We start from the raw sequence: 16,442 nt of genomic DNA, 5'->3' as shown, positions 1-16,442 counted from the left end.
AGACATTCCAACTTCTTAAGATACTTCTATATTTCTTTATTCCTGTCAGCCCTTTCTCCTTGTTAATTTTCTTCAATTTGAATCTTTTAGTATGTTTTCAAATTTGAATAGTTGCTAATATTCCTACTACTTTCTGAATTCTTAAAGCTTCACACAGAGAAAGATCTCCACTAGCTGATCCTCAGGATTACCAAATATTTAAAACTTTCTCCTATTTAAGACGTTCTCTCTTATTACCCTTTCTATACAGTCCACCCATTAATTTTTTAACACAAATCTTTTCTTGATAAAATGTGGACTATCGACTCTTCCTTCCATACTGAATCAACCTACCATGGAAATGTAATCCATCCCCATAGCAGCTACAAACATCATTAATTTATTTAAACCTCTTTTATTCCAGTCTTTTTTTCTCAAATTTCTGTTTTCTCATGAGTGATTTCACAACAAAATGCCTCCTCCAAGCCCATCCTTACTTCCTGCATCATAATTCAATCCTCTTTATGTTTTTCACTGAATGCAATTACATAAAGCCTTCCACAATTGCCACTATCAGAGCTACTGGTTACTTCTATGTTCCCTCAAGAATATGCCTGTACAGGTTTGTGGGGTCACACCTATAGTCTCAGACACTCAGGAGGCTGAAATCAAAGAATCACTTGAGCTCCTCATCCTGGACCATCCTGGGCAAAATAATGAGACTGTTTCAAAAAAAAAAAGAAGAAGAAGAAGAAGAGATGCCTGTGATATTGTGATACATAAGAAATATACAGTTTGGTTGTTATCTTGGCTTCTGGGCACAAGCTCCTAAAACCCTTGGGATTTCCTGAGTAAAAGAGTGTCTTTTATTATTTAGGAGCCCCTTCCAACAATACTTGAGTTTGTGCTAACGGGAGACCCTTGGAGATGGGGGCTGATTTTGAGAGGAACCAACCATGTGATTCATGATTTGGAATTTTCAGTCCCATCCTCCAACTCTAGTTGAGGAAGAAGAGTAGAGACTGAACTCAATCACCAAAGGCCAATGGTTTAGTCTCACTGGCATAATAAAGTCTCAAAAAAAAAAAAAAAAAAAAAAACCTGAAACAAAGAGAACTAGAGAGCTTTCAGGTTGGCAAATACAAGAAATTGCTGAGTCCGTAGTAACCCTGTAGAAGTTACAGAGGTTTGTCACCCCTCCTTTACCTTATCCTTTGCATTTCTTCCATTTGATTTGCTCTATGTATCCTTTATAATAAACCAATAGCATATGTAAAGTGTTTCTCTGAGTTTTATGAACCATTCTACCAAGTCACTGAACTTTGGGGGATGTTGTAAGACTCCTCAATTTATAGTCAGTTGATAAAAAGTTACCTGGGACTTATGACTAGTGACTAAAATTGTGGCAGAGAGCCCTTAATCTGCAGGGGCCTGGGAATTAATCTAATCAGGGAGGTAAAAGAGCTCCACAATGAAAATTATAGAACACTGGAAGAAAGAAATTGAATAAGACATTAGAAGATAGAAAGACTTCCCATGTTCTTGGGTAGGCAGAATTAATATGGTCAAATGGCCATAATACCAAAAACAATGTACAGATAAAATGCAATCCCCATCAAAATACCAATGACACAACCACAAGAATGGGAAGTTATACTCCACATATGTATGAAATGCCAAAATACAATCTACTGACATGTATAACTAAAAAGAATTAAAAAAATGACATTCTTAAAAACAATCCTTAAATTCATTTGGAAGAATAAGAGACTCAAAATAGCCAAAGCAATGCCTGGTACCAGTATTAAGCAAAAAAACTGATACAGGAGACATTACAATACTTGATCTGAAATTATACTACAAAGCTATAATACGAAAACAGCATGGTATTGGCATCAAAGCAGACATAAAGACCAATGGAACAGAATAAAAGGTACAGAGACAAACACACATACTTACAGTCATCTGATACTTCACAAACATGCCAAAGATATATATTTTGGAGAAAAGACAGCCTTTATAACAAACAGTGCTAGGAAAACTGGACAGCCATATGTAGGGAAATGAAACTAGATCTCAATTTCTCATTCTAAACAAAAGTCAAATCAAAATGGATCAGACTTAGGAATTAGACCAGAAACCTTACAACTTGTAGAAGAAAACATTGAGTCAACACTCCATCATACTGGTGCTGGCAGCAACTTCCTTAACAAGAGCCCCAAAGCACAAGAAATAAAACCAAAAATCAATTCTATCAAATTAAAAAGTTTCTGCACAGCAAAGGAAAAATTTAGAAGCATGAAGTGAGAGTCTATAGAATGGAGAAAATCTTTGCCAGCTACTCCTCTAACAGGGAATTAATATCCAGAATATATAAAAATTTCAAAAAACTTAACACCAAAAATGAATAACCCAATCAATAGCTGGGCAAAAAAACTAAACAGAAACTTCTCAAAGGAAAAAAGCAATCAGGGAAATGCAAGTCAAAACTACACCAAGATTTCATCTTATTCCAGTCAGAATGGCAATTATCAATAACACAAAGAAAGATGTGGGAGAAAAGGTATTCTTGTACATTTTTGGTGGGAATGCAGACTAGTACAACCACTCTGGAAAGCAGTATGGTGACTATACAAAAAACTAGAGATGGAACCACCATATGTTCCAGCTATCCTACTCCTTGGTATTTTCCAAAAGAACTAAAATCAGTATATTATAGCAATACAGCCACCTCAATGTTTATAGCAGCACAGTTTACAATAGCTAAATTATGGAATCAACCCAGATACCCATGAATAGATGAATGAATTAAGGAATTGTGGCTTACATACACAGTGAAGTTCTAATCAATATAAAGAAGAATGAAATTATAGCATTTGCTGGTAAATGGATATAAATGCCAAGTGAAATAAACCACTCAGAAACTCAAAGGTTGAGAAGTGGAGAGAGAGATCAGTGGTAAAGCACTTGCCTAGTATTTCTGAGGCCCTGGTTTCAATCCCCAGCACAACATAAAAAGTAAACAAAATAAAAGGACAATTATTTAAAGGAAAAAAAAAGAGAAACTTAAAGGGAAAAAAAATCTTAAAGATTAAATGTTTTCTCTCTCATATGTGAAAGTTAAAGTAAGGAGGAGGAGCCAGGCACAATGGTACATGCCTGTAATCCCTGCAGCTCAGGAGGTAAGATATCATAAAAATATAGGGAAGATCAGTAGTATAAAAAAAGAAGTTTGAAAGGTAGAGAGATGAAAAAGAATAAATTTTTTTAAAAATCATTTATGTGCATACATAAATATCCCACAGGGAATCTCACCTTTAAGTAAAAAGAACCATTCAAAAATAGATAAATAGATGAGCAAAAAAAAGTCTAGCAGAGTAGAGAAACAAGAAGGGAGAAGAGAGAAAGGATGGCAGGGAAAGGGGAGGATCATGAACTGAAATCGAATTCCATGCAATGTATGAATTTTCTCAGGATTAATCCAATTATTAAGTATAACTATTAGGCTCTAATTTTTAAAAAAATGTTGGCACATAAAATTTATAAATACTTATGGAGTACAATGTTGTGTTTCATTGTGTAATAAACAAGTGTCAATAAAAATTAAAAGATATTACTGGAAAAAGAAAAAAGGATATACTGACATATTTTAAAGTAAAAAAGCATTTTTCAACAATATATAAATAATAGCTTTATGTAAAACCAAATTTTAAAACAATATACATATAAATACACAAACACAAATGTGTATATAATACACATTTATAGATACTGTTTATTATATCCCAAATGGTCTTCCTGTACCTTACCTAATTACTGAATCTTATTAGTATTTTTCTTAATATCTTTATTTATATTTGATATTATATATATGGTGCTGAGGATCGAACCCAGTGCCTCACATGTGCAAGGCAGGCGCTCTACCACTGAGCCACAGCCCCAGCCCCCTGAATCTTATTTTTAGATCTTAACATAATCATTCCTTTCTCAGAAAAACCTTGCCTTACCACTCTAACTAGGTCAAGTGAACCTACTATGTGGTCTCATAATATTGTGTACCCTTCTTTCATGGCACCTGACATGGTTATAATTTTGTGTAACTTATTTGTATAATTATTTTGATTAATATATATCATTTACATTAGACTACAAATTTGATTAGGGCTGGGACTAAGTTAATTTTGCTCACCATTATAGTATTAGTCTTGCATTATACCTAACACTCAGTAAATAATAAATATATTCTGCATTGCACAAATTTTGATTTTTATTTTATTTCAGCCCAAAATACTTTCTATTCCTCCCCCCACCCTACTTCCCCCCCCCCCCGCCTTCTTCAACCCATGGGTTTATTTAGAAGCATGTTAGTTTCTACATATTTGGGAATTTTCTATATACCTTTCTATTGTTGTTTGCTAATTGACTCTATTTTTTTAATGTTACATAATTTAAAATTTTTTTCATTTGTTTTAATTAGTTATACATGACAGCAGAATGCATCTATGCACTTTGATATATCATAATAGATGGGATACAACCTCCCACCCCGCTGAGTGCACGTTACAGAATCATACTGGTCATGCAGTAATAATGTCTGTTTCTTTCTACTATCTTTCCTACCCTACATCCCCTCTCCTTCCCTGCCATCACTTCCCTCTGCCTAATCTATGGTAAAGCTATTCTTCCCTAGTGCTCCCCGTCCCACCTTATTGTGAATTAGTATCCGCATATTAGAGAAAACATTCAGCCTTTGTTTTGGGGGGATTGGCTTATTTCCTTTAGCAGGATATTCTCCAACTCCAACCATTTACTGTCACAAGCCATAATTTTACTCTTCTTTAAAGCTGAATAATTTTTGATAATTGGCAATGAATGGATAAAGAAAATATGTTATATACACACACACACACACAGTGGTATACTATTCAGTCTTTAAAAAGGAGGAACAGGGCTGGGGTGCGGCTCAGTGGTAGAGTGATCGCTTTGCACATGCGAGATCTGGGTTCAATCTTCAGTGCCACATAAAAATAAATAAGTGAAATAAAGGTATTAAAAAAAAGAGGCTCTCTTAAAAAAGGGGGGGATAAATTTTAGAGTCCTATTATATAGCATGGTGACTACAGTTAATAATAATGTGTTATATATTACACAATTGCTGAAAGGACAGATTTTTAAATGTATGAACACACTAAAAATAGTACATGAGGTAAAAGAATATTTTAACTAGCTTGACTTATTCATTCCACAATGTAAACATATCAGAATATCGCACTGTATCATATATAAATACACAAGTATTAATAATTACTAATAAAATTAAGGAAGATTTATTGATTAAAGAAGATTCAATATCTCCTTGTGGAGATGTATGAGACATACTTAAACTGTAAGATATTCAGTCATTTATCCAATGAACATTTTTTTATCTGTTACACATAAAAGCTGCAAAGACAGAAGGTTATGGCTCCTACTTAAGCCTACATAGAGAACGACAAGTAAAAAAAATGAGAATAGTATGAGTGAACTATGTAAATGGTATGCTAGAGATCCCCAAGAAGGAGGGAGAGTTGGAACAGGGTGGGGGTTGGGAGGAAGGCTTTTTGTAAGATGCTTTTCCTGGGGGCGGGGGGCACTCAGTGAGAGCCTAAGCTAGCCACTCACTTTTCACAGACTAGTTCACAGACTGCAAAGAGAAAGAAAGAACTTGCTATGGAATCAGGGCAATAAACAGTATGATGGCAGCCCTGAAGCCTCTTTTTTTTTTTTTAATTTGTTCTTTTTGGATATACATAACAATGGAAGGTATTTTGACATGTTATACATATATGGAGTATGACCTTCCATTCTTGTGTTTGTATATGATGTGGAGTTTCGCTGGTCATGTATTCATACATGATCATAGGAAAGTTATGTCCAAGTCATTCTGATGTCTTTCCTATTCTCATTTCCTCTCCCCTCCCTTCATTCCCCTTTGTCTAATACAATAAACTTCTACTCCCCCACCAAAAAAAAATATATATATATATATATGCCGCAGTCTGGCTGGGCACAAATAACCAAGCTGCCACGAAGCACTTGTAGGTTCAAACAGCAACTCTTTATTCCCAAACTCTCACCAGCATGCCAGACTGCGGCATATATATATATATATATATATATATATATATATATATATATATATATTTTTTTTTTTTTTAATTCTGACTCAACTAGTAAAATAATGTAGGTTGGAAGATCTGTAAAAAAAATAATTATAAGAGTAGACTGGGGAAAAGGAAGTGGGTTAGGAGAAAGGTAGCCATGAAGTCTTTTTATTTGTTTAGTTTTTTTGGTACTGGAGACTGAACCCAGAGGTACTTTACCATTGAGCTATCCTGTTTTATTTTTTATTTTGAGACAGGGTTTCTCTAAATTTTCCAAACTAGCCTCAATCTTGCAATCCTCTTGCCTCAGACTCCCGAGCCATGTGCCACTGCACCTGGTGCCTTTCATTTTTTAACTCTACATAGTTTTATACTTTCTAAAAATTGTTTTTGTGGTATTTCCACAACTGCATACAAGCATCCCCTGATCAAATCCAACCATACTTTTTCTACTCTACCTGCACCCTTTCCAATCCCCAGTAATCATTATTCTACTTTCATTTATTACTCTGGTAATTAAAAATAAATTAAAACATTAAGATACATAAAAAAGGAAAAGGAACAGCTTCTGCAATCATGAAAGTTAGAATTTTCAGGGCAAAGTTACTGATGGTTACCTTTAAAATCCAATATTTAAATAGAAGACAATAATTAAAACCTATGGCTCAATTTTCCTCAACAGGCCATGGAAGAAAGTCAAGGAAAAAAAGTTATTAAATAAAAGACATCTTAAAATTAAAAAGCTGAACTCATAGCTGGGCGAAATAGCACACGCCTGTACTTCCAGTGGCTAAGGAAGCAGAGGCTGGAGGATTATAAATTCAAAGCCAGCCTTGGCAATTTAGCAAAGCTCTCAGCAACTTAGGGAACTCTGTCTCAAAAATAAATAAATAAAAAGGGCTGGGGATGTGGCTCAGTAGTTAAGTACCCCTGGGTTCAATCCCCAGTACCACACACACACAAAAGTTGATCTTATAGAAGTAGAGAGTCAAAAAGTAGTTACTAGAGGCTGGGAAGGAGAAGGAAGGATGGAGCGATGGTAATTTGCTACAAGGTTATAAGTGGATAAGAGAAATAACTTTTAATGTTCTATAGCACAGTAGGTAACTGTGTTTGATGACAATTAATTGTATAATTTAAAATATCTAGTAGAAAGGATCTTAAATGTTCTCAGCACAAATGGTAAATGTTTCAGGTGACAAATATGCCAATAACCCTAATATGATCATTATACATTGTACTGATACGTTGAAATATCACACTGTACCCTATAAATATGTACAACGATGATGTGTCAATTAAATATGTAAATAATTTTTTGAAGAGAGACAACTTGGATAATTAGCCTTAAGTATAACTGGAGAAGTTCTACCAAATGTCCTATAGCCATGGAGTCTTCCTTGATACTGGGGAATACCAGTATAACATGCTTTGTTTTAAGTCTTCCTGGTATTCACTATATGGAAATTTGGCTCAGTTTATTTGCAAAATTTATTTTCAACTTCCTAACTCAGGAAGATAAAGTTTAAATTAGCATGTTTCTTTTCTCCTTTATTAACCCAGAAACAAACACAAAAATTAAAATGTCAGAATAACTTTAAATGACAAATATGGGCAAAATGTCAATGGCATATGATGAAGAATGTACTAAAAACATTTTTAATAATTCATATGTTTATTTCAGGTGTCTTTTTTGCATATCCTATATGTCTAGTACAGTGTGAATTTTTTTAAATAGATAAACTCAGAAATTTATGACATTTTCACAATAAATTATCTTAGTTCATTCATTTAACAGTATATGGGTCTCTGGTGATTCCATGATGAAATATCAAATGCTCTAGAGAGCTGTACTGATACCAAATGACAACTAAAGTTTAATATAAAAACTATACTAGCTTTCAGATGCTATCCAGAAATAAAATGAGAGTGACCTAAGGTAGCTATCAAACCTGTGATAAAGATACAGAATTTTAGTTAATAATACACTCTTAAAAAAAAAAAAAAGAGTCAACATATGCCCGGTACAGTGACACATGCCTATAATCCTAGCAATTCAGAAAGCTGATGCAAGAGGATCTCAAGTTGAAGGTTAGCCTGGGCAACTTAGTGAGACACTGTCTCAAAATAAAAAAGGGGTGACTCAATGATAGAGCCAATGATATAAGGCTACATGGGGAAAAAAAGGAGGGGGGAAACTCTTCGGAAGTAAGTATTTCACTACATTCTAAATAGGTCAGAATATATCTGAGGAAATGCATTCAGACCAGGATATCACCTTCCAACATGTACACTGACCATCAGTGACAAGCACAAAGCCTTTTGTAAAACCGAACACTGAAGCAAGTCAGTTTGAGAGGAACTGGAGCCATGAGAGGATTTGAAAACTAAATCATAGGACAAATAGGTCAAGAATTAGGACAGTTAAGTCTGGTTGCAGGCTTGCAGCAGGGAGAGAAAAATAAAGGAAGATAACATAATTAGTTTTAAACACGTAATGATTTCTAAGAAGTAAATTTCACTAAAAATTAACCAAAAGCTAAATGAGCATCCACTAAAGTTTCTTATAGCCTAAAAAGAAATTATTTAATCCTGCCATTTTCTTATCACCTTTTTACCCCAAAGTTCTTTAAAGGATAGTCCATACTCACTGTCTTGACTTCCAAAAGTCTTTTCAGGAAAACTGGCAAATGTTGATAATTAATGAAGCTAGACAATGGGTTTAAGTGGGTTTATAACAACTTTCTCTACAGCTTGATAATCTTCATAACTAACTTCATTAATTAAAAAAGATTATTCACCAGGCATGGTGGCACATGCCTATTATCCCAACTACTGTGGAGGCTGAGGCAGGAGGATCACAAATTTGAGGCTGGCCTTGGCAACTTAGCAAGACCCTATTCAAAATAAAAAATAAAACAGCTAGGAGTTTAGCTCAGTGGTAAAGCACCCCTGGACTCAATCCCCCATACTGCCTAATAATAAAGAGAGAGAAAATTATTCAACCATAGCTCCTTTCAGTTTTCAACTAACTTTAAGCTACACTCCACGTCTACCCCTAATAAATCTACTTTTCAGGACTACCATTGACCTGTTAATTATCAAATTCCATTTTCTGCCTCTCCCAAACTCTCAGCAACATATGATACCATTGCCCAAGACCACCTTGAAATTCTTTTTATCTTAGCTTAAGAAAACCATTTCTTTGATTCTGTCCCTAACCCTGTTTGCTCTGATTTTCTTGTTCTACTGTTCATGTTCTTTTTTGGTTTTTTGGTGGTGCTGGATATTGAACCCAAGCCTTATGCACGCTAGGCAAGCACTCTACCAACTGAGTTATATCCCCAGCCCCTGTTCATGTTCTTATTACTTTACTTTGTCTACTCGTTCTCCTTGGATAATCTCATTTACTCCACTACCACTATCTACCTATGTGTCCATAATGGTAATGTCAGTATTCAGTCACTGTCCCAAACTTCCCATGCTAAAAATAAAAACCGTATTGTCATCATAAACTGTCCATGTTTCTGATTGCTACTTCAGATAACTGTATCACCATTCAGTCTCTTAACACAGAAATTTTGGAATTATCTTTAATTTCTCTTTTTTTCTTCCTTATGTCCTCATTGTACCAGGTATTAAATCTCAGAGTCTGTATCTGAGATAGTTCATCCTTGATAGCCATGGTTCAAGTTCAGACTCTCATTTATTACCTGAAAGAAAGCAATGGTCTCTGCCACTATTCTCCCTTTGATCCAGTCCATTCTCAATATAACCCTCACAGTCATCTCCCAGCTACACAAAGCTGATTACATTACCTTCTGCCTAAAAACTTAGGGATGTCTCATTGTATAAAAGTGCCCTTCATTATCTGGCTCCATATATGCCCAAGGTGCTCATGCACACTCCTTGTATCTGTAAGAGACACCAAACTTTTCACTTTTTTTCTGAAAATGTCATACCATTCATCATGGTGCCTTTAAACATGCTGTTTCCCCTACTTGACATGTCTTTCCCACATTTTCCATCTGGAAAAATGGTATTACACTTCAAGGTTCAGATTCCTCATTGGGGATTTCCTTTGTCATTCAATCATTCAACAAAAAATGTGCTATTACACTTATCAATATGTCATAAACTGTCACCCTAAGAACCCGCATTCTCATTTATGTTCTTTCAGTACTTTGTTCATACTGCAGTAATTATACTCACCATATTATACCATAGTTACATGTCTCTTCTCCCAGTTGGATCATGATATATTTGAAGGTATGGCTCCTATCCAATTACTCTTTACGTATCCCTATGTATCTAGGATGCTGATTTTGTTCTAAACAAATCAGTTTATCTCTAGATTATTACTAGAGCTAAAGAATAACAAACAATGAGTATTCCAATTTTTAGCATTATTATCCAAAACAAATAGCTACATACTTACCTCATGGGGCCATAGTTCAGTATTACAAATGCCAATACTATCATGACACAGATAGCTCTTCGCTTTGGACTAGGGACTTTAAGCCTCTGGTTCTAAAGGAAATGACCATATGAAATACAGTTAAACTACACATCAATCTCACAAAAAGCATTACCAAAAAAAAAAAAAACTTTTCCTCTTTACTAGCTATATGAATGCCTTTTCTTATTTAAAAACAAAAACAAAACTCAAAGTTGAGAAAATAGTTCTTTTCGAAATACTGAAGTAGAGCCTTCCAAGATTTCTTTTCCAAAAGAGAGAAGTCAAAGAGAAACAAATAGAGCATTCAATAGTTTTATATTTTCATGAATCCCCAAAGAATTTTGAATCACTTGTGTAGTCTGTCTCCCTGTCTTTAAAATCACTGTTTTCACCAATGCACTGGAGTGTTACCACGTACTCAGGGGTTAAGATAGAAAAAACAGTATAAGAAATCCCACTAAATAGGTATCTATTTGGTTCAGAACTCCACTGCAGTGGGAAATCCTAAGGCAGCATATTTTATGAACAGAACTTAGGAGAGATGATTAACCCTGGGAGCAGTATGACAACAGAAGGCAAAAAGCAGTGCAGGTAGACAGAGAAAAGATAACATTTTACTTTATATTTTCTTTTTTAAAAGGGAAGCCCTCATAGGACTATCCAGGAGTCTCAATCTGATTCACTTAGTCAGGAGTATAGAAGGTACTAAGGTAATGAGTTAGGAGAAACCCAAGAAAAGAAGAAGACTTGTAAATAGATTGGGAAGTACAGTTCAAAAGATCATCTTTCAAATTTTATCCTTATTGAAAAATGTTTTTGGACTTATCGTACTCTTGTTTTCCTGGCACTATTGTTTTATATCATTTAAGATGTAAAAGTTTATTAATTTATAAGAAAAAACAACTTTAACCCATCTTAGCAGGCTCCATCACACTCACCTCTGATACAACTTCGTCCAATTGCCGTTTCAGTGACCCATTCTCTTTCTTCAGTTGCTCATTTTCTGAAAGGGCAGCCTTTAATCTAGCCTCTAACCCTAGCATATATTCTTTCTTTTTCTTGCGTGACTGACAAGCTGACTCTCGATTTTTTATCATACGTTGTTGCCTCCTTAGCACAGCAATCTAGGAAAAGTTAGGAAAAATCAGAATATTATGATTTTAGAATCAGATCAAAATAGATTGGGATATATTGATTTAAACAATTATTTTTAAACTACTGTGCTTAAAACTATATCTTAAAACAGCTTTTAAAATGTACTGTTCAAACTAAGTAAATAAAAATCAAAAGATGAAATAAGGCTTTTGGGAACCTAAATGCTAAATAATTTCTTCTGAAGTGTTCCTAAAGCTTATTTATTGATCTTCCAATTTTCTTTTTAGATACTCCCTTAAAAAGTTCCTTTAAATACATAAGCATACACAGTTACTCTTCAGTATTCATGAGGAACTGGTTTCAGTACTCCCCAGTTACCAAAATCTGCAGATACTCAAGACCCTTATATAAAATGGTTTAGTTTCTGCATATAACTTACTCACATCCTCTTGTATATTGTAAACCATCTCTAGATTACTTATTATATCTACTATAATGTGTAAGTAGCCATTGTACCATATTGTTTAGGAAATAATAACAAGAAAAAAAGTCTATATATGTACAACACAGAAGTAATATTTTTCTGAATGTTTTCTATCTCAGTTGATTAAATAACTGAATGCGGAACACAGAGATACAGAGGACCAATGATATATACATCTTTAATCAACATCTCTGTCCCTAAATTAATTGACTATGCTCCAAAGCCATATATCCAATTACTTATAAGACTACTTCTACTTGTAGAATCCATTCAAATTCAATATGTGAAAAGTGAACACATTTCCCTCTATCTAGATTTTTTAAAAATCTATCCATCTTCTATCAATAGTATCTCTCAGAATATAAAGGAGGAAATGATCATTATTATATCTTTTATTCTCTATATTCACTCCCACTCCCAATCCCTCATTTACTCACCAAATAATGTGTGAAATATATGCTAATGACCAACTTTCTTTCAGTAAATATGTGTCTTAGTTATCCCTTCCTATTTCCACTAACATTCTCTTAACACAGGTACTCACTAACTTACCCAGACTACTGAAATAGATGCCTATTTGAATTGTCTTTGGTTTTATCTTGTCCACCAATTCTAAAACAACCCTCCAAATGTTTATCTTACCAATCCATTGCAAAGACAACATACTTCCCAGCTACCCACTCTTATTTTCAAATCCTTCCCTTATGTGATCACTCCCTACCTAAGGATACTTTCTGCCCTAACTATACAACTATTCATGCTACATCCTCTAATCTTCTCATTTAAGGCTACTTAATAATCTCCTCACATGTCTAAATGATTTCTTTATTCATACTATTTGTTCCTATTTGGGATGTCATCTCCTCTATTAACTTTGTTCTAAGGTCCCTCTAAATTCCAATTATCCTTATTTGATATTTAAATTTTCTCTGAACATCTTATTCCCTTCTTATTTGGGAGATACACCAGAACACTCCAATGGTCTCAACTATTTTAAGAATGTTCACTTTACCTAGCTTTTCAACCTTGGAAACCAAAACTAGTCTGATACTACTTTTTTGTTTGATACCCACAATATCTACCATAATAAAAACTAATTGAACCAAGTTATTTTTGTTAAGTTTTCTAAATTAAGTTATAGAAACCATTATAATAACAGTAGTCTAATTCAGGAGTGGGGGAATTAAGGGAAAGAGGTAACAAAAATTAAATCCATAAAAAAGCACCAGAGAAAAATATTTAAATTGATTAGTGTTAAGTATACAGATGCCTAAAATATTGACGTCTATGTACTTTGGAATGGACTTTAAAAAATAAACATCTTACTGTGGGGTGTTCCATAACTCAATCAGTAAATTTAAAAATTTCATATCAATTTGTTTTAAAATAGTAACATAATTCCCATCCAAATACATTTCCTAGAAACAGGTATGCCAGAACCAATCATGTGATCTCTCAGCACCAAGTACTATCAACAAACTCTCAATCATAACCTACAAGAAGAAATGTTATATGAAATATCAAAAAAGGGTGTTTTTTTACTTTTTTAACTTCACAAGTGTGCTAATTATATTACAATCATCATCTATAAAAATTTCCCCTGTGTAACAACTATCCAACTATCCTACTCTTCAATAATGTTCTCTCTCTCTTTCTCTCTCTCTCTCTCACACACACACACACACACACACACACACACACAGCAGCAGCAGCAAGCCATGATGGATTGATTATTCGCCAATTTCAAACTATTCTCTGGAAAATACCACTCTGTTCAGTCTAATGTTATTGTTAGTTATTGTCATTATTCCTGAGAATGCCAGTGTCCATAATTAATACTTAATAACAGAGTGCTGAAGTACACAGAGCACTGAACAAGTACACAAAAAAGAAGGTTCCAGATGGAAGAGTTCATACTAAAAGTTAGGTCAAAGGCAACCTTTTTTTAAAGGTCACATAACCTATGGAATCTGGGGAGGCATACAGATGGCACACTGTTTAATAAATTTCAAACAAGAATTGGGTATTTCTATAAACAAGAAAAGAACCTACATATTATGCAATACTAAAGTTTCAAAGGTTGTCAATCCACATGCTTCCTACCAAAAAAAAAAAAAGAAAACCACTCGTGGTCAAATTTTTCACACAGAAAAAGATTCATTATAATAGTCCTGAAATTACTCAATACAACCAAAAAAAAAAAAAAACAGAAGGGAAAGGAAAACCACAGGAATCAAAGAATATAGGCTTCCAACTTTCTAGCAAGCTATGTTCAATTATCCAAATAAACATTAAATTATTCAAAAAAAAGTATATGATATTTTTAGACTAAACACTGTGTGATGTTGTTTTAGGGGGTTGGAGGAGAGAGTTATTTAACTCTATAAGAAAAAAAGGATTACTCTGTAATTCTTTTTTTTTTTTTTTGGTGGGGAGGGGGGAAACAGGGATTGAACTCAAGGGCACTTGACCTCTGAGCCACATCCCCAGCCCTATTTTGTATTTTATTTAGAAACAGGGTCTCACTGAGTTGCTTAGCACCTTGCTTTTGCTGAGACTGGCTTTGAACTGGAGATCCTCCTGCCTCAGCTTCCCAAGCAGCTGGGATTACAAGCATGCGCCATTGCGCCAGGCTACTCTATAAATTCTGTTTAGTAAATTGATTTTTGCACATATCATGCATCATCATCATCTTTGGCATGCAATGAGAACAGCACTATAGGATTTCTATTATTTTGATGTTTCATAAAATATTTAAATCATCTCCATTTGTTGAAATTACTACAGTTTTTAAAATTCCTTAAAATAAGCCTCATTATTGGATTTACTGTTAGAGAGTAGAAGGGCCAAGGTGAAAGGTCAGTTCACTCCAAGCCCAAACGTACTTATACAATGGTTCCATGCTGCTTTTTTTTTAATTGCTTTTATTTTTTAAATAGATGACAGTGGAATGCATCACAATTCTTATTACACATATAGACCACAATTTTCCATATCTCTGTTTGTATATAAAGTATGTTGATACCAATTCATGTCTTTTTTTTAAAGAGAGAGAGAGAGAATTTTTTAATATTTATTTATTATTTTTAGTTTTCGGCAGACACAACATCTTTGTTTATATGTGGTGCTGAGGATTGAACCCAGGCCGCACACATGCCAGGCGAGTGTACTACCACTTGAGCCACATCCCCAGCCCCCAATTCATGACTTCATACGTCTGCTTTAGATAATGATATCCATCACATTCCTCATTGCTAACTCTCTGCCCCCCTCTTCCCCTCCCATCCCTCTGCCCTATCTAGAGTTCGTCTATTCATCCCATGTTCCCTCTCCCTAACCCACTATGAGTCAGTCACCTTATATCAGAGAAAACATTCACCATTTATTTTTTTGGGATTGGCTAACTTCACTTAGCATTATCTTCTCCAACTACATCCATTTGCCTGCAAATGCCATGATTTTATTCTCTTTTATTGTTGAGTAATATTTCATTGTGTATATATGCCACATTTTTTAATCCATTCATCTACTGAAGGGCATCTAGGTTGGTTCCACAGTTTAGCTATTGTGAATTGTGCTGCTATAAACATTGATGTGGCTGTGTCCCTGCAGTATGCTGTTTTTAAGTCTTTTGGGTATAGACAGAGGAGAGGGATAGCTGAGTCAAATGGTGGTTTCATCCCAAGTTTTCCAAGGAATCTCCATGCTGCTTTCCATATTGGCTGCACCAATTTGCAGTCCCACCAGAATTTATGAGTGTGCCTTTTTCCCTAAATCCTCGCCAACACTTATTGTTGTCTTCATAATAGCTGCCATTCTGACTAAAGTGAGATGAAATCTTTTTTTCTCTTTTTTTTAATTGATTTAATTTTTAAATACATGTCAGCAGAATGCATCACAATTCTTATTACACATATAGAACAACTTTTCATACCTCTGTTTGTATATAAAGTATGTTCACACTAATTAATGTCTTCATACATGTACTTTAGATAATGATGTCTATCATCACGCTGCTTTTAAATAACAAATATAAAGTCTTGCATCAAGCATGAAACTCTAACCTCAATGAACTGTGTAGTTACTTTAATTATGTGCCTGTCTGAAAACAAGAGACATGTGGAACTGATTATATCCGGAAGCTTAATTTCCTGTTAGCAATATGAAAACATAAAATCAATACTCTGACCCATTAATCAATTGACACATCTCCCCTCTAGGCATATCAGATGATTTAACACATACTGAAATGAGCAAACTGCTGGCTAGTCCCTGCTTCTGA

General features: G+C 34.4%; 1 protein-coding gene across 1 annotated transcript in view; it reads right to left on the bottom strand.

Moving 5' to 3' along the window:
• The window catches only part of Atf6 (activating transcription factor 6), a 225,463-nt gene that overhangs the window by 157,438 nt on the left and 51,583 nt on the right, over nucleotides 1–16,442 (bottom strand). The window contains exons 8-9 of the mRNA XM_076862746.1: nucleotides 11,520–11,705; nucleotides 10,561–10,652 (exon numbers count right to left, since the gene is read on the bottom strand). Of these exons, the coding sequence (XP_076718861.1) occupies nucleotides 10,561–10,652; nucleotides 11,520–11,705 (278 nt within the window). The remainder of the gene's footprint in view (nucleotides 1–10,560; nucleotides 10,653–11,519; nucleotides 11,706–16,442) is intronic.

Source organism: Callospermophilus lateralis, chromosome 7 (genome assembly GCF_048772815.1).
Source record: "Callospermophilus lateralis isolate mCalLat2 chromosome 7, mCalLat2.hap1, whole genome shotgun sequence".
Taxonomy (NCBI): Eukaryota; Metazoa; Chordata; class Mammalia; order Rodentia; family Sciuridae; genus Callospermophilus; species Callospermophilus lateralis.
Note: the sequence above shows the minus strand (reverse complement) of the source record. Positions and strands in the feature narration are given on the sequence as shown.